This window comes from Fringilla coelebs, assembly GCF_963513975.1.
Source record: "Fringilla coelebs genome assembly, chromosome: 5".
NCBI classification, from domain to species: Eukaryota; Metazoa; Chordata; class Aves; order Passeriformes; family Fringillidae; genus Fringilla; species Fringilla coelebs.
The window spans coordinates 35,045,025-35,067,142 of record NC_140033.1 but is presented as its reverse complement, the minus strand read 5'-3'; the positions used below and the strand labels follow the sequence as shown (position 1 = coordinate 35,067,142).

Here is a 22,118-nt window from a genome sequence, read left to right as displayed (position 1 = left end):
CATCTGCACAGCAGGTACAGAAATAACAGACAAGCAAGATGATAGCTATCACACACAGGAATTGCTTTGAACAGTAAGGTATTGACCTTTGAAGGGTCACCCTAAGAAATGCTCTCTTCCAAGCAGGTTTGCAAGAAAAGCCACTGATTCAAGAAAATATATTTGGCAAATAAAGTTAGGTTATTACCCAGCATTTCCCACTGTGGCAACACGAGTTCTTCGGTGCCAAAGTACCAAAAGCAATACTTATAGTTCTATTCTGTCGTCTTTATCAGAGGCAATTAGGTAGAACAAAATGCGAGCCTCAGAGCTGATAGCTGAACCTGATGACACAGCAGACAAGAAGGCATAGAAACACAGAAAAAGTTCAAGAAATAGCACTTTCCTTTTTCAATCTCTTTCCCACTGCAACGTCAAACTTTTATAAATGAAGCTGTTCCGTAGGTTCTCCAAATGGACTATTAAGCAAGGTTTGGCAGGAAAGCTATTAAGAGTCCACGCTGTGCCATGAATATAGATGGATGTAAATATTGTCCTTGCTTGCACAAGTGCACTACCACACTCCTGTCAAGCCAGCTGCTTTGCAGTAGCCTGCCCTGATTATCAAAGGGTTTCTGAAAAAGTATATCAGCTCTGAGCTGGCGTTATGGGTTTTTTACTTAAACCTCCCATAGGTGTTTATACTAGAAACTTAACTCCTCCTGCTTAGTCCTTGGCTCTGTTCATTCATTCCCATCATCAGGTTTTGCTGCCAGCACTTGTGGTGACAGCCTCTCTAATGGTAGAGGCTTGTTGCATAGAGTTTTCATAATATAAAAAATAAAATTACAATCAGGTTGATTGGTCACTTACCACTTGAAAGGGAAGCTCCAGCTCTGCTTTCTCAGTGTAAATGAGCTGCAGCTTCTTTCTGTCTTACTGCCTTCCATACTTGCTCCAACTCCCTGCAATCCCTTGTACACAAAGCACAGATGGAAATTAAGGCAACAGTTCACTGGGTGACAGAGCAACCTTGACTTAGTCCTCCTGTGTGAATCCAATCCCTACATCCTCCACAGCTAAGAGACACTGAAGCTGTATTTTAACTGGGAATGGCATTAGCATTCACGAGGTGATCTCAGAGTTTTTGAACTTTTCTGCACAAATGATTCAGTCAAGACTCAAAGTCTGTTGGGATCAATTGGAAGTGAAAAATGATCAATGCCTGACCATTGTAGCAGAGTAAAGGAGGCCTATTGTGAAGATTTCAGCTTTGCCGTCACTTGCTGAGGGCAGGAGTGGGGATGCTGGCTCCAGGACTACAGGCTGTGCCAGGAGCCACCAAGGCTGAGAAAGCCAGCATAACAAAGTTCAATGTGTGTATGAAAATCTCAACAGCAGAGAACGGATTGCTGCCTGCTCTTTTGGGCCCTTCTTTGCCCCGCAACCAAGGGACAGCCTTACCTGTGGCCAGCTGCAGCTGACCCACCTGGTACGGCCAGTGCTGAGAACACCTGTGCCTTGGTGAGGCACCTGGAGGCTGGGCAGGCACAGTGCAGCTCTGCCACCACACCCACCCAGGCTGCTCACGGGGGCCGGGCTCACAGCATCCTGTTTCCTTGCACAAGCTTAGTGCTGCTCCGTGGGATGCTGACTCTTCCAGGAAATGAACTGCCTTCTCCAAAAGGAAACGTCTATATAAAACAACAGAGTGCCCTTATGAAACCAATACTGTGATGCCCACCAGAAAGTAAACTGGCCTTCCAAGGGAAGGGTGATCTCTGGAACAACCAAAGCCACCCTTTAGTGGAGAATAAAAGTTTAGAGAACCCTGAAGGGGTTCCACAGAGGTTCGTGAACGCACTGCAGCAGCTTTGAGACACCTGCCTTCCTTTGGCTCCTCATCAGGACTGTTTACAGCTGATGCAGGATGGCCCAGTCATGACAACTGGCTACTTCACTGGATTGTTTGCTAAACCAGAGGGAGTTCAAAAGGTGATTTTACAGAAAATTATTTTGGTAGTTTCATCAGGAAAAAACCTGACATACACCTACATATATTAGCTGATTAGTACCAAGAAGGTAATATGAAATGCAAATGAGAAACTGAAGCCTAGGAAAAAAATACACAAACCTGGTTCACAACTGCTAATGCAGAAGTGAGCTGAATCAGTGACAGTCATGTGCTTTCAATGTGCATTACATTACATTCAAAAATATAAAGTTTACCTCTAACACTAAAGTAGCTTTAAGTAGTAAAGCTAATGAAACTATTAAAGCCAAAATTTCGAAGTAGGTTATCCAGCTGCATTTCCTCAGGTCTTTTTAATGTACTGGAAGCTTTCAGATTTATGGAAACAAGAACATGATGCTTATCGCAAAGAAACAAAAACTCAATTCACATACTACATATGAAATAAAAGCATCAGCTGTCAATCCAGACTAACTTCTTAGTCCAATCTGCATTATCAGAATTCAGCTTCCACTAGCATTAATTTTGGGCAGCAGCAAATTTTGAGGGACACAATGAAAAGGTACTTAAAAACTAAGCACACTCTGAAATTTGGCTTGAATAGCAATTGTTATATTTCGGACCCTAAACCAAAAGCACTGTCTAGCTATCTAATGCTTAGGATGGAAACTGTGCATTTAGAGGCTTTTCTTGAGTGTGACAGATAGCAACCAGTTTTTCCTTTTTGTTTCATTCAATGTCCAGCCCTGGAAGGATTTTCAATTGGAAGTCACCAAGAAGTAGGGGGGGAAGGGGAAGTTTCTTTTAAGTGACTAGTTACTTTAAACAGTATAATTTAAAAGATGGACAGTCTTCTTCCATAGCCATGGCCTCCTAGGAACCACTTGGGACCAAGATGATGGCCCCACAGACCTCTCTTTCCCAGCACTGCCTAGGTCATGCCAAAGATTGTTTCTTGTCTCTTCATGGTCAACAGAAACAGTCCCTCAAGACTGCAAAAATCTTGCATCTGACTACAACACACAAATTCTTATTTGGGTACATTTTCCCTTTTTTCATGGAAACTGTAAAACAGAAACAGAACAGTACAAGAAGTACTGGCGGGGGTCAGAGAGGATTTCAGACACGCCATGCAGCCAAGTGATACCATCTTTGCACTGCAGACATGCTACACAGCCATGAGGGAATGGTGTGGCCAGCTGTGAAGCCTGACAGAGGTGCAGCTGACACCTCATTGAAGGTCACAGTCACGTGAAAAATATTTTTACTCATGTGAGTATCTGCAGGCTTTCCTGGATTACTTGGGTCTTCAATTAGATTAATCAAGCCCATGAAGGTTCTCATGGGCTTACGTATTTGTGGCATCAGACCAATAAGGTGGAGGAGATTGAGTGCAGGGTGGTTTTTATTAGTTCATTTCTAAACACCTCAGTGAGGTATCCTTATCCCTTTTCTTCGTGACACTCTGGTACCCTTGATTTTTCCCCGAGCAGGGTGGTTTGAGTAACAATTGTTGAAATACGAAGTATCTTCTGCAATTGCAAGTGTAATCAAATCAATGAAACTTATGTTAAACCCTGGAATTTGAAGGTAGTGGATTTGCAGAGAAAGTGGAGCTAACTAATCACTGAAGAGTTGTAAACAATATGCAACAAGGACTATGAGAGCATGCTGGACAGGCCAGAAATGGGAATACTTCTATTTCTTTCCACCCAGAACTTACCTTGCACATTGTTTTACTAGTTATGGGGAAAAACACCCACCTCCAATTTAAAAACAGCATTCTAGTATATCCCTATTTATAGTGTTAATGGAATGTAAGAACATATTAAATAAGCTTCAGACCTTAAATGGCAGTCTGAAAATGTGCAGAGCAATTCAGTCACCCATTTGCCACATGAGTATGTAAATGAGGGCTGAGGTTTTTTCCTTTCAGTAAAAAAAGCAGTTACTTTTTCTTCAATTTTTAAAATTAATACGGTATCAGTTAAGAAGAAGTTTCAATATTACACCTTGTTTTCTGTTTGTATCTGTTTCTCTTGCTTCAACCCACAGTGTAATAGGAAATTATGTCACAGATTTTAAAGTCTCCATACATGCTTATCTTCCACCTGGAAGGAGCAAAGCACCAGTTCTGTGCTCACTGTTGAGAAGCTCCCAGAATCAGGCATTTCAGATTTTTGAAAGACTGGGCAGTTGAATACAACTGTATCATCAAGTATTTTTTGGGAGAACTTAGGTTCCCAATTTCAGCTTAATTGTTTTTAGAAGTGTCATAGGTATTTAGTATTTTAATGTAATTGATCTTGCTCCCTGTACCATATGTTGTTGATTTCCATGAACATGACATAATGACATTCGATTTGAAGAAGGAAATATCACTTGAGGAATCCTTAAAAAACCAAAACCAACCAAACAAACAAACAAAAACCCAAAAAAAAAAAAAAAAAAAAAAAAAAGCTAACAAAAAACCAATCCAAACACCCCAGGTCATAATGAACCTGACTGTAAAAAAAAGTAACATTAATTGTAGCAGGAAAAATATGCTTTTGGAAAATTATCATTCTGAAAATTTATAAATTTGTATTTGGATAATCAAATATATCTGCTCTGGTTTGAGAAACAGAACAAGCCACAATCTTTTTCAGCTGTGTTAGTTATATGGATTATAACCATTCTCTTCTTTCAAGCTGGGAAAACTTTGCTTTAATAATAGAAAAAAATATAATCAACAGAATAATATTTTTATGTTTACCACCTTAAAATAGATATTAAAAAAAGTTCAGAATTTAAGATTTGCCATACACCTGATACAGAACCACAGCAAGGTTACTAATGGTCCAATTTCCAAGCATAATTCAATACATGCAAACAAGCTTCTTTTGCACTACATAGAAAAATGGGTCAAAATGGAAAAAAAAAAGCCAGGATTCACTAACATGTCTTGCTTTAGTAATTTCAGATATTTTTCAATGATCTGCATCACCAGATGCAACTCAATGAGAAGCAGCAATCATATGTAGAAGAAGAAAACCATCCCAACCATTCAGGTTTTTGTTTGCTCAGAACAGTTACAGTTTTCAGAACCAGTCTATATTCATGTTTATTTGCATCTGGAAGTTCAAATAATAGCAATTACCAAATGAAATGCATTTCTGTTTTAAGTGGGAAAACACCAACATGGAACTAAGCTGTGATCAGCTCCAACCCAAGCTTCTCCCAAGTGACGAATTCCTGAAGCATCTTCCTATTATTTGACATGGTACCCACCCACCTTTCTAAAAATTATTTGCTATTATAAAGAGGGGATCTGAAACCAAGGTTAACCAAAGTTTTTAGGTGTGGAAACTTTACTGTGCAAAAGAATATGAAATTCTCAGAAATTTACTTGTCAGCAGCAAAAAGACTCTTCAAGTGTCTTAACCACTGTACAGCTCGATAGTTTTAATACTTCAATTTTTTTTCCATTTTTCATTGTTGAAGAAATAATTTCACAATCTCAAATCAAAGTCAACACTGCAGTGAGGAGAGCTTTTCTACTTTATTACAAAGAGAAGAAGCCTTTATGTGGTCAGAAAATACAAGATTGATCTTTTTTTTTTCTCTTCCTATGAAACGCTGCTGTTCAAACAGCCAGAGTGAATTGTCTCAGTTCACTTCTTTAAGTCCCATCACATTCACTTGGGTATGGATGTCCTTGGCTGCTGAAAATCTGGCCCTTTAGTGCACAGGGCGACAAAGTAGTCCCCTGACCAGCAGTTCCAGAATGTCCCGTTTTCATATATTGCATCCATGCACACCTCCTAAAAATGAGGTACAGCAGGGCAAACATTTTCCAAAATAGATGTCATATATATAATATATACACATTCGTACATACATACCTTTATTCATGTGATGTCCAAAAATTTAAAAAAAATGTACACATTTATTACAAAATCGTAACAAAGACTGGACAGTGTTTTGCTCATTCTGGAAAGATGAAGCTCAGTAATACACAACCCTGGAAACTAACCAGAGACTGTGGCAATATCTTTCTTCTAAACAGTCAGATATTCTTGCATTAAGCTTGGCGAAAACTGCCTTTCAAAGACAGAAGGGGAAGTAAAATGAAGGAAGCAAACCTTGCTCATCTTTCCAAATGAAATACGAGAAGGATCTTCACATAAAAATGCACAAACATTTTTTATTACCAATAGTGCTACAATGAACAATGCAAATTTTGTTGTCTAATTTTTTGTCTTTTTTCTTTTTTTTTGTTTTTACATTTTGGAAAACTAAGTGGTAAACTTTTGTCAGTGTACTCGCTTGTCTTTACAGACCCAAGCTTGTCTGCTGGCAAAAAAGAAAACAAAAACAAAAATTCAGACCCTGCTCAAACTAAAGAAAAACAATTACAAATTTAGTTGTTGGGCAGCACATAATTAGTAAGGCAGGACCTCAAATGGTGACCCTTCGCATGAGCCAATTGCCAGATCCTCAAGGAATTAAAACCAGGATGCCTGAGCCACATCAGTTCTGCAGTTATGTTGAGTATTGTGCTGAGACAGCCATACCCCAAGAAAAGGGAAGTCTTTAGAAGGCTTGCTGAGCAGGGTTGTAGTTGAAGGTTGATGGCAGATGAGGCCTTTCTTCTAATTTGTCATATTCCAGGTGGAACTCCTACAATTAAAAAAAAGAAAAAAAGACAAACACAAATAAAACAATGCATCATTTACCTGTCAGCACCTGGTCTACCAGCCATACTTGAAAAGCACAAATACAGAGGAGATGAAGGACTAACTTATCCTAAGGCAAGACCACATGACTTTGCCATCTTGAATTCCATACTTCAAGGAGAAAAAAGTATAAATTACAACAATCCTAAGCCATTATACTCAAAACATGGAGACTCTCCTATTCTTTTAAATGCTACATGACTCTCAGAACCCCTTTTACAATCTCAAACTACTTTATATATGTACATACACAAAACACAAATACGCAATCACAGCATGATCTGAATTATAAACAAAAGCTGTCTTTCAAGGAAACAGAGTACAGAGGCTTCTTGTACATGCACTAAAGTTTGGCAATATTTTTGTATCACACTACCAGACCAAACAGCTTCATGATGCACCAGGGGAGGTTCAGGTTGGACATGAGGGAGGTGTTCCAGAAACAACTGGACTTAGTGCTAAGGTCTATTTGACACAGCTGGTGATCAGTCAAAGGCTGGATTTGATCTTAGAGGTCTCTTCTAACTTAAATGATTCCATGAAAATGTCCAGGTAGAAAGTACTGAGACCCAGTTAAGCCAAAATTTATCGAAATATTCCTCCACATTTCAGACTCATATTTAAGCCCCAGACCCACCAAACCTGGAATATTATATTCTTCAGACCTTTCAGCAATTTAACTGTGTCTCATCCCATGTAATCTTCATTCAAGAAAGAGTAAGCAGAAGTTTCAGAACTATTTTTAGGGGAACTTCTTGGTAATTCAACAACAACTTTGGACAAGCACAGTAAATTATTTTATCTAACTTGGTGGAGAACCTCAGCAGAACATCACCTGTATCTGCAAAGCAAACTTAGCCCACTACTTTCACACAGAGATGAAAACACATGAGCAATGAAGAGATTATTTTAGAACACTCTCTAAAGATATTAAATAGTATAATACTTCAGTACATGTAAATCTGTACTAAATTAATGCAAGAACAGAAATAAAATCTAGGAAATCCAACTCTTATACCTCTCTTCTTCCAAGGCAAAACAAGGTCCATTTAGCATAGAAAGAACATTCAGCATGGTAAGGAAACAAAGTAGTGGAAAATGCAAAGCACTGCGCACTCCCCTGAGAATACTGTCCCTAAAACTGGAAAACCCTAGCAAAACCTATGTGAAGTTACAGCCATCTGTACTGAAATGCTGCACATCTGCTTCATTTCTAGTTCCCAGCTCTCTACTCCAACCAAAGATTTTGTTGTTGAGTTTTATTCATTGGTTGGTTGGTTTTTGGGGGTTCTTTATTTATTTAAGTGGTGTGTTTGTTTGGGCTTTTTAGGTCTTATATATGCAAGTGAATTGCTTCTGGCATTCCTAATAAAAACTGCATGCCAGTTGTTCTCTTTTTGGGCAGATACACACATGCTAAGGCTGAGGAGATGCTGCACCTCCCCTCCTTGGGTAAGAAGCAAGATCATGGGGTACAAGTCCGTACATGTACTTTGGTGTCAAAGGCTGGATTAGTTTGGGTGGATCTCAGGGGGGCTACAGGAAGGGTGGAGAGGGACTTTTTGTAAGAGCATAGGACAAGGGAGAGCGGCTTTAGGCTGAAGAAGGGCAGCATTTAGATTGGGTATTAGAAATAAATTCTTCACTGTGAGGGTGGCAAGGCACTGGAACAGGCTACCCACAGAAGGTGTGGCTACCCCATCCCTGGAAGTGTTTAAGACCAGGTTGGATGGGGCTTTGAGCAACCTGGTCTAGTGGAAGGTGTTACGGTCCATGGTACAGGGGTTTAAGTAGATAGTCTTTAATGTTTCTTCCAACCCAAACCATTCTATGATTCCATGATCTCCAGTAATTCTGCAGTCATTTTGTAACAGAAAAGATACCGCTCAAGCTTTCTCTGCCTCTCATGGCTGTCAAGTTTCTTTCTTGCACACAACTGTGGATGGGCCTGCAGATACTATGAACAGCTTCAATCAGCTAACTGAGCTTCCACAAGCCCTGAAGTGCCTTCCAAATCACCCACAGCAAACTGCTAATTAAACTGGTAAGATACAGTATCAGAAACCAGACAGTATCAGCATCCTGAAAAAGAGTTTTCCAACACACCTTAAGGTTGTTGTGAGCCTCTACTGGCAGCGGGAGCTGCTAAAAAGGTGTCTGGAATAAATGCTCAGGGGGCTGAGCAATCCATTGTGTCCCACAAACTGGAAGTCCTTCCTTCTGAAGCAGTATGTTTCCCTATCAAATTTTCTCTAGAAGTATGTGAGCTCATACTTCAAAACTGTCATTGACTGTTAAAATAAACAGGCTTGAAACAGCCTTCTTGATTTGCATCCCAGTGTCAGTGAAGCTCAAATTCAATACTCAGTAGCATGTAGGAACACCTGAAGATCTGTCTGACAATACCTAAAAACGAATTTGTTGACCAGTATTTCTAGAAACTAAAAGCCAATTTATTTATTACATAGGGGAAAATACTTACAGGTATACTTTATGCTTTTGCCACTGTGGTTTAGGATGTCAACAGCAGCAGTGGTATTATTTAACATAACAGATAAAAATAAAATGTAAAAAATCCCACTTATCTATTGATAGATGCGTTGAATTACTTTCTTTTTCCACATGGAGGTAAGGATTAAAACTTAAATACCCTTTATTAACCAGGAATATGAATACTGGATATGTGTGAAAACCTACAGCATGTGTGACCCTAAATAAATTGTTCTATGCAAAGAAAATCATCACCTCTCATGTAATCCTGAAAACTTGCTTTGATAGCAAAGGTTTATCAGTCTGTACATGTACAAACAGTAACAGGCACGGATACTTAAGGCAGGAAAGGATTGCTTAGGATGATCCATAGCAGTTATAGAGTAAAAATAAACAAAAAAGTTAGCAGAATAGGCCTGAGGACAAAATATTCTGGATTGCTTAAGTCCATGATAGCAGACAGTAGAAATTCCACGGCTAGCTTAAAAATTCCAAATGGAACTTAAAAGTAGCATTGATACTGACTTAAAGATGGATGCAAAGACCCACTTTAGGGGCTGAGCTGAAATTATATGCCACATCTTCACTGGAATAATAAATTTAACTTTCTAGTAATTATGAAACTATTTCAATTAATATTGATTTTGACAGGATAGGGAATAATTTCATCTAGACAGCAACCCTGACAAGCAAATAAACACTTGAAAATTTAATTTTCTCTCCCATAAAGAATTCCATGTTTTAGAACTATAGCATCAATACAAAAAGGTTTTATAATCTTGTACTTAATTCTCCTTACTGAAAAGTAAGAAGAAAATTCAAGCAGCTTACTTCAGACAACTTAAGTCAGGATTTCAGTAAATGTGCAATTACAGAAAGCACTTTTGGTGTCAGAGGTACATCCTTTCCTCCCTCATGTCCCCCTCAACAGCAGCAAACTATAGCCAAAACCTCAGTGAAAAAAAAAATCAGTAAATCAGTGTCCTTAACCTCAGCATACTTTCCACATGTCCTAGGATGAAAAACCATATAACGAACGTATAATCAGAATTTTTCTGCTTTTTACTTTGCATTTAAGGTGAATTTGAAGTTTATAATTAATATTTTTTTCACTTTTTACTACCATGTGTCAAATCAGAATTTTATTTCCTAATAGTTTAGGAATTCTCATTACTCTGCTACCTTGCTGAACTTCCTTCTTCAGTCTATTACCTATTAAGAATATAAAAGTAGAGCCTACAGTTAAATAGAAATTATAATTATTTGATTTTTCTTGAAAGAAGCCTTCTTTATTTTTGTTAAAACCGATCCAGAACACTAAATCACAACTAGTTTATGTTTTTAAAAAAGTAAATTTCAAGATTTTGTTGTGCTATCTAAAGTAAACTGCTGTATTTCAGCGCAGCAATATTTCATACTGCAGTGTCATTTAAAATAGGGACAATAAATACATAAGCTCATAACGCAAAATACACTATGTCTGCAAAGTACAACACATTAGAGTATGTGCTGCCCTATATTTGAGCATCTACACTAGAACAAGAACCAAATTTATAAAGCACCTTGAAAAATAAATGAATATGCACATATGAGACAGTAATTTATGAGCAAGTATTCCTGTACACCAGTTTCAATAAAGGACTGGTGAAACTGTTCAGCAGCAATTACTGTGGCCTTCTAAGCAACTGATATTCCCAGCACCCACTAATAATGAAACAGTTATAAAAAGAGATTGTAATTTATCACAATTCTTTCTTTTCCAGCTCCTTACAGGCCTAATTTCCTGAAATATTTATTAATTACTTCTGCATTTGTTAGAAAAAAACTACTTTGCTGTACTTTTCTTTGCATCCAAAGAAACACCGTGCACCAAATATTGCTGTTCTTGTTAGGGTGAGTCTGTATCAGTCTCCCTCAGAGGAAATGTCCACTACAGAAATTAATACCACAGGTAACATTACCATGGAATGCTAAGATCACATGACATGTACCTTAGTTCTTATTTATTTATCAAAGGTGAAAATGTCACAGAATTAATTCTAGTATGCAACTCATTTTCCATGCAACAAAAATATCAGTTTTCCCCAAAATCATTCTCTAGCTTCCAGTGATTAATGCTCAGTTTGCCTGCTCAAAGTTAAATAAAAATTTCAAAATAATATTCCAGTTCAATTTTTTACATTATGGAATACACAAGCTTAGAAGAAAAGAAACTATTGCTTCTTATGGACATTGGGGGAGAATAAATAAAATAATCACATTCCTTGTTGCAATACCACTACAAGTACAAAACTTTAGAAAATACTCACTCTCTCCTTATTAGCTATCAATAGCTTCTAAAGGCTGTTGGAATTACTTTCAGCATGCAAATAAAAAGAAGAGAATCTATGTAGATCTTGTAAAAAACCATTCAAAGAACAGTAGTGCTCCTGTCTCTCCATATCTCAGGAATGCCCAACAGGAGGATGGAGTGTACATCACTCAAGCACTGGATCCTGAGTTTCAGAATAGAACTCAGGATTCCAAACAGAGACAAAACCGTCTTAAAAAGTAATGCTAAGCATCAAATAGCAGCTGCATATATTTACCACAGGTAGAAAAAGGAGACACTGAAGAGACTATTATTATCCTCATACAATGGACACCATTTTTTCCTAGCAAAAAGAAATGCTGTGTGTCCACACAACCTAAAACCACAATTCCACTGATATGTGAAACTACACGAGGCTCGTTGCTCGTAAATAAACAGAACATGTTCATTTGACTCCAGAAAAGAAACCTATCCTTTCAAAAGGTAATTACTTCCCCTCTGATGATCTTAGGCAATAATAAAGTAGCTTTAAACAGCATCTTGGGGAACCTAAGGAAGTATACCATGCAGCAAATGGGTAATTCAAGTAGAAACAAAAAAGTTTCCTTTTGTTTGTGTTTTCTTTTTGAGGAGTGGCGCTTTTGTTTAGAAGTTTTGGAATTACCTTGCACTTAGGAAAAGCCAAAACTGCAGGGCTCACCATTAAAACTGTCAGTTACAGATTCCTGGGTTTTCCTGCAGCAATAGAAAGTCAGCAGAGGCAAGGGGTCACATGTGCAATTGGACTAAACCTCCTGTATCCTTCAGGGTAACTGGAATGTTAATTCCTGAGGGGACTTTGCACGAAGTATGCAAAATTACTGGGTGGAGTGAGGGAGGAAATAAAAATATCATGTACCTAGTTAACGTCTAGATGCCAAATGGCTGTATAGACAGAGGAGGACACTGAACTTTATTCTCTTTAAAACAGATGCCTAAAAACACATCAAAAGACATGTAACTATTTCATGCAAGGTTCCCTAATCTCCAAATGAAATGCCTTTTCAGCAAACAATTCATAAGTTGGGCTGCAGGTGAAAAGATTTCTTATTCTATGAAATACCTAAGCATGTGGAACCACAAAATATAGTTACAACATGCTGGAATCACATCTATTGAGTTCAAGGCTTCAAGGTTAATCTGATTTGATCTGTTGTTTTGTAAAGAAATGAAGAGTGTGGATACAGTATCTACAGATGGTCTGACATAGAACATTATTGACAGTATTAATGGACAGAATGGGACCAATAGATTATGACAGCTGGGGAAGGAAAAAGCTAGAGCTTTTGAATTGTTTAATGCCTCTTGGTCTACAGTATAGAAAACAAGCATCATGGAAATATGCCTCCGTCTTAGAAGAAGTTCTTTATTTCAAAGAACTCTGATTTTCAAACAACAGAGCATGGAATTCCTAAGTATGGTTAAGGAGAGATTGTACCAAAAAACCAAAAAAGCATTCCCTGCACCCATCCAACATCCATTTTAAATTCTTACGTGAGGTCTGGTGCCATCCTATTTAATTTCCTAAAACAAAGTAGTAAAATGTTTGCAAGTAAAATTTCTAAAATGCCAAATAATGCTTTCCATTCTTCAACTCTATGCTGCGGGAAGAGCTTTCAATCTTAACAAAACTCCTAAAAGAAGTCCTATGCCCTTCTACCTCCCAAAGAAAACTGGAAATAAGAGAGACAGCTCCTTATGTTCCAAAAGCAAGCCAGTGTTTTAGACAACCTTTTTTCTCTCAGACATCAGAAATTAAGGTAATGAACCTAAACAGGAGAATAAAAAGTCAGAGATTTTTGTGAAGATTTTTGTGTTTTACTCATGCTGTTGTAAAAAAATACACGGCTGACAGTGTATTTAAAGTATCTACACAAAGGAAAAGAGATACCTTAGCTACTTTCCTCCAGTTAAGACAGTCAAAGAAGTAATATGTTCCCCTCTCGTACGTATTGGTTTTCATTGTTGGCTCCATGCCGGGTGCCCTGGTGATCCATACTCGTTCTTCTTTGTGGTATCTCCAATCCCGGTTAAATCTTTCATTTGTAAGAGAAAGGAAAAATAAATCTTAGTGTCAGCTATCTGAAACTGACTTAATAAACTAACTTTAAAGGTTTCAATCAGAACTGTACAATGCATTCAAATCCCAAACAAAATTTCTAAGACATGGTTAAACCTGCGATTTCATACCTCTTCCATACAGTTATTACACCTCAAACTAAAATACACAAGAAACTAAGTCTGGTAGGTTCTAACAGCGAACACTTTTTATGAGCATTTACTTGGTTCTTATTCGGTTGATGACAGGCAAGTTACACATTCAATAATGACTGGCACCTGCCATTTTTTCCACAGTGCGTCATAATGCAAAATACATGAGATGGGCTTTTGATTTCCACTAAACAAATGTAAAAAAACTCTTTACAAAATGACACCAAGGTTGGAGGAGGTATTTTAAAAAAAGCTTTACAGTTCAAGATTGACTAAGCTTCCTGCTTTCAATGTCTAACTTGTTTGGGTGTTCTGGTTTTTGTTTTGTTGGTTTTGTTTGGTTTTTTTTTAACATCTCCCATTTCATTATTGCAATAGATTAACTCATATAAGACTGACAAAATAGTTTGAACGTACAGCTCTACTGCTGCTAATAGCTGTAATACATCTCCTCCATTCATGTAATAGAGATAAAACAGGAGATCTTCTCCATATCGGCCAAGTTTTATTGCAGCCAGCTGCAAAAGATTGAAGAAAATGAGGATGAAAAATCACAATAGATAAATGTTTTAAAACACACTACCCCACTTAAAATAACATAAGAATACATCCAGAACTTCCATTCTTCTATTCTAAGTGTGTTGAAAATTATACTCTAATACAGCAAGAGTAATAATTATTAAAACAATCAATTTTTCTCCACTTTTAGTTAACCTTTCCAAGTTAAAGGACACAGTAGAAAAATACAGATGTAACAAAGCAGCAAGAAAGAATTTTCTCCGTTATCTGTGTATTCCAATCTACATATTTTATTTCAAAAAACCCAAACCCACAACTTCTACATGTATTTGCTCCCTTCACACCCTATTAAGTAACACTACTAAAATTTCTTATGCTCTTTTTCAATGATCCCTTCAAACAGTTGAAAGAAAACATATCTCAAAAAATCCCTTTTCATGTAGATATGGAATGCAACAGATAAATGAGAACACAATTTTGATCTCATCTCAAGAAGAAATACCTCAATTTAATTTGCCATTTGAATTATATCACAAAAAACTTCAACTTCACATGAAGGGCAAACTCTCAAAAACATGTTGTGCTTTTTTAGCTATTCTTTTGCATGCCCATTCTTTTTTGTAAGATATAATGGGCACTTGATGTGTCCCATCAGCCTGTTAACACTGCTTCTAGAAAGACTGAGGACATGCACAAAATGGACTGATTTTGAATATCTATCTGAAAGAAAATCTAGAAAATTACTGGTAATAAATGAACAAAAAATGCGCGCACACACACACACACATACTCACCTTATCCCTAATGTGAATGTTAGTTAAGTATTCAGATGGAACATGGAAGTCTAAAAAACAAACGGAATTGATGTAACTATTAAGACATGTAAATGAATATAATTTGCAAATATTAATACTAAATTTAATAGTTATTTCTCTCTTACCTATGTCTTGAGGTCGACAAGGTGATGATGCCCACGGGGAAGCAAATTTGGGATAAAGATTTCTGAAGAAAAAAGAAAAACATAAATTTATAAAAAACAACCAACCAACCAACCCCTCCATAATCAATTTCACAAACCTAAGAACTATATATCACACAACCAAATCCCTAGCTGGGGTGAGGAGATAAAAAGAAACTTTCCTAAAGCAGTTACATTTATTATTTTTCTTTTTAATATGCAGAGCAAGGTTGCATTTAAACTGCCATGGGAAACTACAGGGTCAAACTTTCCTTTTAAATCTATCTTCCCTTCAAGTTAGGTGCCAGAGGTCCCAACCTTTATAGGTATCCAGTGTTATTATGCAGGGGTTCAACTTAACCAGGAATGGTTGTCACAAGCCTGGTGGGTTCTGATTTATTAGCCTATGATTTAAAAGGGGAGGAAAAATTTGTACTGGCAGGTTGTTTTTTACAACTAAAAAGTAAAGAGTTTACTCTTCTTCAAAACAGGAGTTAGAAGGGATAATTTAAGCCACTAGCAATATATACAAAATTCTAAAATTTTGTTTCTAAAAGAGCATTTGCTGTGCTAAGTTTTTATGTCACACAAGTATTTTTACCAACCAAACTACCACACAGGACAGAAACATTTGCCTTTTCATATGTGACATAGTTTTAGTTTTTCAAACAATCCACAGAGCAAGGGAAGATATTTAACATAAGGAAAGATGGCAGGCCGGACACCAAGGTCTGCATGGGCTGTTTGCAAAGCTTTTCTGCAGCATGAAGTAAAATCAGCTTTACAGTATAGGAATTGTCTGCATCAAATGTTAGCTCCTATCCTCTCTACCCAAGAACCTAAATACACTATATATGGTAATTAAATACTAAAAGTACAGTTATTTACAGCATAGCTGCTAAGAAAAGCAGAATAATAAGGAGCCATTTTTTCTGTGTTTGATATCCACATTCATCAAGCTTCCCTGATTACATGCAGCTCCAAATAAATTTATGAAAGATGGAAATTATGTGTGTACGCTGTCTGGTCTTTGTTTTTTGTAATATATTATGTGCAAATCTTAAAATATATATAGTACTCTGTCTATAAGGCTAACACTATATAAATCTGTGATAAAACAAAAAGGTGTGAGATTTTCAGCTGAAAGTCAGAACACCAGAAATCAATTTTTTCTCACAACTGCAGTCACCTTAAAGAACCAGTTTTGTCTAAACTGATCTGAGTTCCTTCAGCAATTAGTGTAAAAAAAAAGGCATCCTGGGCTGGCTGTTTATTCATCTCCCCTGTCTAAAGCACTTCTTCTACCATTTGTGCGGTCACTAACTACTTTTCTCCCCACTGCCTCTATAGCGAACCTAGATGACTAAACTAGTCTATTTAGGTGAACTGAGTCACTGGAAGTCAAGTACTTTCATTTAAACTAATCTTCAGTGCAGCCCAACACTGCAGGTGTTCGGTTCATCATTACACTATATAAATCTAATTTATCCCGGAACTGCTGAGACTTAAGTGTAAATATCCCCAAGGAATATTATTATTAGAAAAGGAATGTATACATTACATTTATAAACAATATACTGTCAATTCCTTGAAAAAAGTCCTAAAGAAGTTAAGAGAATAAGCAAAGCCACTAGGTTTATTAAAGCTTGCCCTGAAGCACAATTCTCTTTGTTATGAAAATTTTATTTTATTGTGATTACATTTTCAAATCTTATTTGGCAAACCAGCTTATGGGTTTAATAGTCGAGTGAACGAACTATGAATGACAGCATAATAAAACCAAAAGTAAAGACAGGATTAAATCCTAGAAACTTACTCAGGAGAGTTGAGATTGAGACCTAGTGTTGTTAAATCACTTCCTAATGCAAGATGTACCATTCCTGGATCTGTCTCTGCTGCCCTGATGAATGTTAACAAGCCAATCATTCCGAACTGGTCCGTCACCATCCCTTGAGGAATGTTGGTAACCCGACCTTGGAAAGAAGAACAAATTCACTTTCTCTTTTTAAGAAGCAGGAAGAGGAATCAACAAGGTAATCTAAATGACTGTCAAAACTTTCAAAGCAGAAAAAGTGGAATGACACATACCATCAGGTAACACCTGGATCCCTTTTTTCTGCTGGTTGTTGTTTTGCGTAGTTGAACTTTTATCTCCAGGAAACTTGGGCCCATCTGTGCTGGATGATGTTTTGCCTGATGTACTCAAATTCTATTAAAGATAATTTGCAGAGTTGGTATGAAGAAAAAAAACCAAAATGGAAATACTTATTGACCATACCTTTTCAGTCAAGCACTCTAAGTCAGTACATCAAGTCACTTCAAGAAATGGCATCAAGCTGAAGCCCCTGAGCTCTGTTGACAAACCTCATGCACTATTTAACTATTTTCTAAAGTATACCTGTCATACAGAACTACTATTAATAGGCTAAAAATTTGCAGTCTAGAAGAATAAATTATTTTACACTCAAGTACGAATACACAGTGGACATCCCAAGTGCCTGTGACTAGAGGTTCCTTTGGATCATCACATCATGGATATTCCCCATAGTCCTGCTCCTGAATAACACTCCATGACACAATAACAGATAATACTCAAGCTAACTTCAGGTGCAAGCAACATACAATTGGCACACTTGCAGCTATCAGGAAAGACATATAAACATTACGTCTGATATAAACACTGCATCTGCCAAGAAAACAGACTATGCTCCAGGAATGTATCTACTGACAAAATATATTAACCATATGTATAATTTCTTACTCTTTCACAGTCTTTATAACAAGTCTACAGTTATACAATTAATCACATTTACTCTCTCTCTCTCCTTCCTGCACACAGTACTAATCCTATCGAAACAGTTTCCTCATGATAAAACTGCCCACAACACTTGGGGGCCAGACTTCCTCATGTCTCTCTTTTTGGGCAGTTCATTTTTTAGTTCTTACATGAGTTTGTAGTCATGTCTACTACTTATTCACCAGTATTTATGGCACTGTCATTAACGTATTTTTTTGCAATTAGAAGTAATAAACCAATCAGAAACTAGAACATTTTGTCAAATCCTGTAGTAAAGTGTCCTCTGCCATCCACATTTTATTCCCTGTTTGCATAAAATAGCATTTTTTTTATTACAAGGTTTTCAGAGTAAACAATGAAGAAAAGCCCATAATCTTATGCTCTAAGCTATACATCTAATGCACAATAATTATACCAATACTTAAGATATAATGTACCTCATCAGGCTACAATACAGTCATCAATGCTCTCTATTAAGAGAGTTTGTTCCCTCTGATTCCACATCTCCAGTAAGCATTTCACCTTAAAGAGATATTGTACCACCTATCTTTTAAAGGATTGGAAAACTTTGAAGAAAAATCCTATAATGTGTAGATTACTACTACTGATGAGAGGCATCAGTAGCAAAAAGATGAGCTAAGATTGATAGAAAAGAAATTACAAATTGTAAACTTAAAAAATATTAGCAATTCTCAAAAATAAGTTTTGATGTGTCCAAGCCGGGTGACTGTTTGGACCAAAAACCTTACTAAGAAATGCCATTTCCATAATTACATTTTAAATGCTGCTTATACAAAATCTCTCATTAATTTAGAAGGGCAAAATTGAAAATCTCTTATTACAAATATAATCACTGACCATTTTAAAATATAATCATCAAAAGAAGTATGAACAATGCAAATATGAGAAGATTTAAGGTTTGCTTACAGATTTATTGTCATCATTACTCGATGTTGGATCTTTGTAGCTGGAGCCTGGTAATGCTGGAAAATCTTCATTGTGTATTGAAAAGTCCTGGGACTGCTCACTTGCTGGTTTTGTTACCATCCCAACTATCATCAAAATGAAAGCAAGAATAATATTAAATGACTGCTAAGTAAAAACTTTTTCTTCTGCTGATCTTGCTTACTGTCCATTTTCATTACGCGCAAGCTGTACAGCGATGACTTAAGAAACAGGTAAAGCAAAACAAAGCATATTCATTCAAAACACCCACACATATTAGACTACAGCCTCTTATTTAAGTGTGAGCTGAGATACACTCTGGGTTAAATTCATAGGCACATCCACTGCACCTGTTCCACACATCTAAATAATCAAATAATCTTTACAGGCATTGTTAAAAGCTGTATTTAGGTAAATCCACTGATAAGGATGTACTGCTTTTAGAAGTATAATACATTTTTTCTCAGTCCCCTAAGTGGATGAAGAATTTTTTTGCATAATCTCTTCAGGAGCACATATTCTCAAAGGAAAACCAGCTAACTTGCAGCAGAATATGTTAACAATTAAATACTTGCCTGTGACATGAAAGTGACTCCTACTTTCAGTACAAAAACTGAAAACATTTAGCCTGACAACTCTCAGTGCTCTGATCCTAACTTAAGAAAACAGCAACCCAGTCACATTGGAACATGGATTCTGACTACTTAACAGGTACTTTTTTTTAATGCCAGTTCAAACCAAACCAAACAAGCCACCACACACCCAAGGGTGACTAGACTTTGATGAGACATAATACAGTGATTTGGTTGCAAAGGACACCGCACAAGAAGAACAGAAGACAGAAGGAAGTCTAGGTCCTGGTTTTTGAAGATTCTTAGTAGATGGATAGTACTAAAATGGTTCAGTAGATGACAACACATGACTTTCTTCAGTTTTCTGGAATTAGAGATCAAAGTTTCTTTATTTAAGGAAAAAAACCAACATTGAGTTAATCTTGTTTCTGCTGTTCAGCCTTTTCATCCAGAGTTATTACAATTTCTTCCACTGGATGAATAAAATTGATAATGAATTAACTTTAATGGATATTCTTATTCCATCTAAAAGTTATTTGAAATACAATTTTCCTGAATAATTAAGCATGAGGAAAGTAGGTCTCTGCTCTGTTTAGAACTTGCTCTTTCTTGTCCACAACCAAAAGTGCTCTCCACATTTTGTGCTGGAAGACAACATCCAAAGTATTTCACATTTTCATTTTTTGACTGTTTTACCTCCAAACACATCTGCTGCACTAAGCAGATGCTCAGGGTAGCTCTTTAGAGAACTTTATTTCATGGTTTATCATGCAGTCATGCAAACAGCTATGCTAGTACCAAAATGGGGAAATGGTGTAAGCAAAAGAGCAATTACAGACATTTTTATGCTGCAGCGCTGTTTAAAACTGAATTCAAGCTCCGTGCTGGAAGTACATCTGTGTGGATCTCCCTCCTATCTTCTATCAATTTTTCACATACTGTCTTCTTTTTCCAGAGCTGGAACTAGATTGTCCTTAGGGTTCCTTCCAACCCAAGCCATTCTATGTTGGACAAAATATTACATAAGCCTCAAGCTGTACTAAGTATCCATTCATGCTTGGTTTTGAGTGTCTTTATTTGGGGAAGTCACTTTTCCCCCATGTTTAACAATTCAGTTCAACTTGTTTAACTCTTTCTGACAGCTATCTTATGCAGAGGGCCCTGGTTATGCCAAATCCATAAGGCTACTTTCTCTTGATAATGTGGTATCTCTTTTGTCCAACTGAAGTTGGACCTATCTCTGAAAAACACTAGTGTTTTATAGTTAGAAAACACTAGGTTATTTTTGGTTCAAAATTTGACAAGTGTCACAAAAATAACTTATGGTTATAAAAGCAACTTTTCACAAGAGCTGATGCAACATGCGTAACAAAATCTACTAAAGCAGTAACAAAAAGAAAGTTTTGTACCTCACGCTAAGCTTACCTGATTTTTTTTCAAGACCCAAATAGTAAGATTTGTATCCACCTAAAGGTTTTTCCTTTTATTATTTTTTAACCTGTACAGCAAGAATTATATGACACATACTTGGAATCTGAGTGATAATAATTGATGCTTACAGGTTAATTTTTGAAATTTGATGTTCACCATAAGGGTGACACTGAAGAGTACAACACCAAATACTATCAAATAAACAGTGCAAGTTTACAGCTTATGACTTTTTACACAGTAACATCTCTACTAATAAAACACTATCCCTGCAATTTGCTATTCAGACATCAACAGCTGTTGTCTACATGTAATTTGAATAAAACCTATTGCCTAAGAAATTTCTAGAGTGAGCAGCCTCAGAGCAATCATACAGTACAGACAAAAAACCCCAACAATCCCTATTGACAGAAAAATGAAAACACATGTATTCTAATACTTTTGAAAGGGAGTCTCCAATCACAGGTATAAATTATTTGTTTTTAAAAATGAGACTTAGCAGCTCACCTGTCTGGCATTTTTGAAAAGACTGTCTATTGTCTTATGAACAGCAACAGGTGAATCAAGCAAATTTCATTTCATTCAAAGAGCTTTCAAAAGTATAGTCTTACCATAGGGTGCCCTTCCAGCTAAAGGGTTTATTAATGGAGTTGGATTGCCACTTCCTTCCCTTCTGTTTCTGTCTGCTAGTGCTGGAAAATCTGAGAGGTCCAGTCCTGTCACATTTTCACTTCCATCTACAATAAAAACATGTATTTTTAACTCCCTTATGTATTTTTGTCAAAGACTTCATTATGAGCAAGATAAATGTGGGACATATTTTCTTTCAAGTTGATCTTTTTTCTCAGTCAGTAATTATTACATATAACTACAGCCTTTGTGTTACAAGACTACCCGAAAGAGCATCAGTATGTTTGAAGTTTGCTTTCAAATGACAGATAGTAGCATTTAGTAAAGTCTACTCTTCTTGAATTAAAGTCTGTACACATAAAATACGGGCAAACTATCAAAATTTACCAGTTCTAGAATAGGCATTTAAATTTGTTTTAAATCTGAAGAACTATCAAGAAGAAATTTGAGAGAATAACCCATATTAGCAGCAGCATCAAAGAGCTCTATTGTCCTTAGATAAGGTAAGATAGGCTGAAGCAGCTGAAAAGCCAATGCAGTGCAAGTTAC

General features: G+C 36.7%; 1 protein-coding gene across 2 annotated transcripts in view; it reads right to left on the bottom strand.

Moving 5' to 3' along the window:
• Positions 1–5,017: 5,017 nt before the first annotated feature.
• The window catches only part of CNOT2 (CCR4-NOT transcription complex subunit 2), an 84,911-nt gene continuing 67,810 nt past the window's right edge, over positions 5,018–22,118 (bottom strand). For both annotated transcript variants that reach the window (XM_084206077.1, XM_084206078.1), the window contains exons 7-15: positions 21,551–21,676; positions 18,922–19,046; positions 17,286–17,406; positions 17,014–17,170; positions 15,180–15,241; positions 15,034–15,083; positions 14,138–14,238; positions 13,401–13,545; positions 5,018–6,613 (exon numbers count right to left, since the gene is read on the bottom strand). In XM_084206077.1, coding sequence (XP_084062203.1) covers positions 6,527–6,613; positions 13,401–13,545; positions 14,138–14,238; positions 15,034–15,083; positions 15,180–15,241; positions 17,014–17,170; positions 17,286–17,406; positions 18,922–19,046; positions 21,551–21,676 — 974 coding nt within the window. In that variant the 3' untranslated portion in view covers positions 5,018–6,526. The remainder of the gene's footprint in view (positions 6,614–13,400; positions 13,546–14,137; positions 14,239–15,033; positions 15,084–15,179; positions 15,242–17,013; positions 17,171–17,285; positions 17,407–18,921; positions 19,047–21,550; positions 21,677–22,118) is intronic.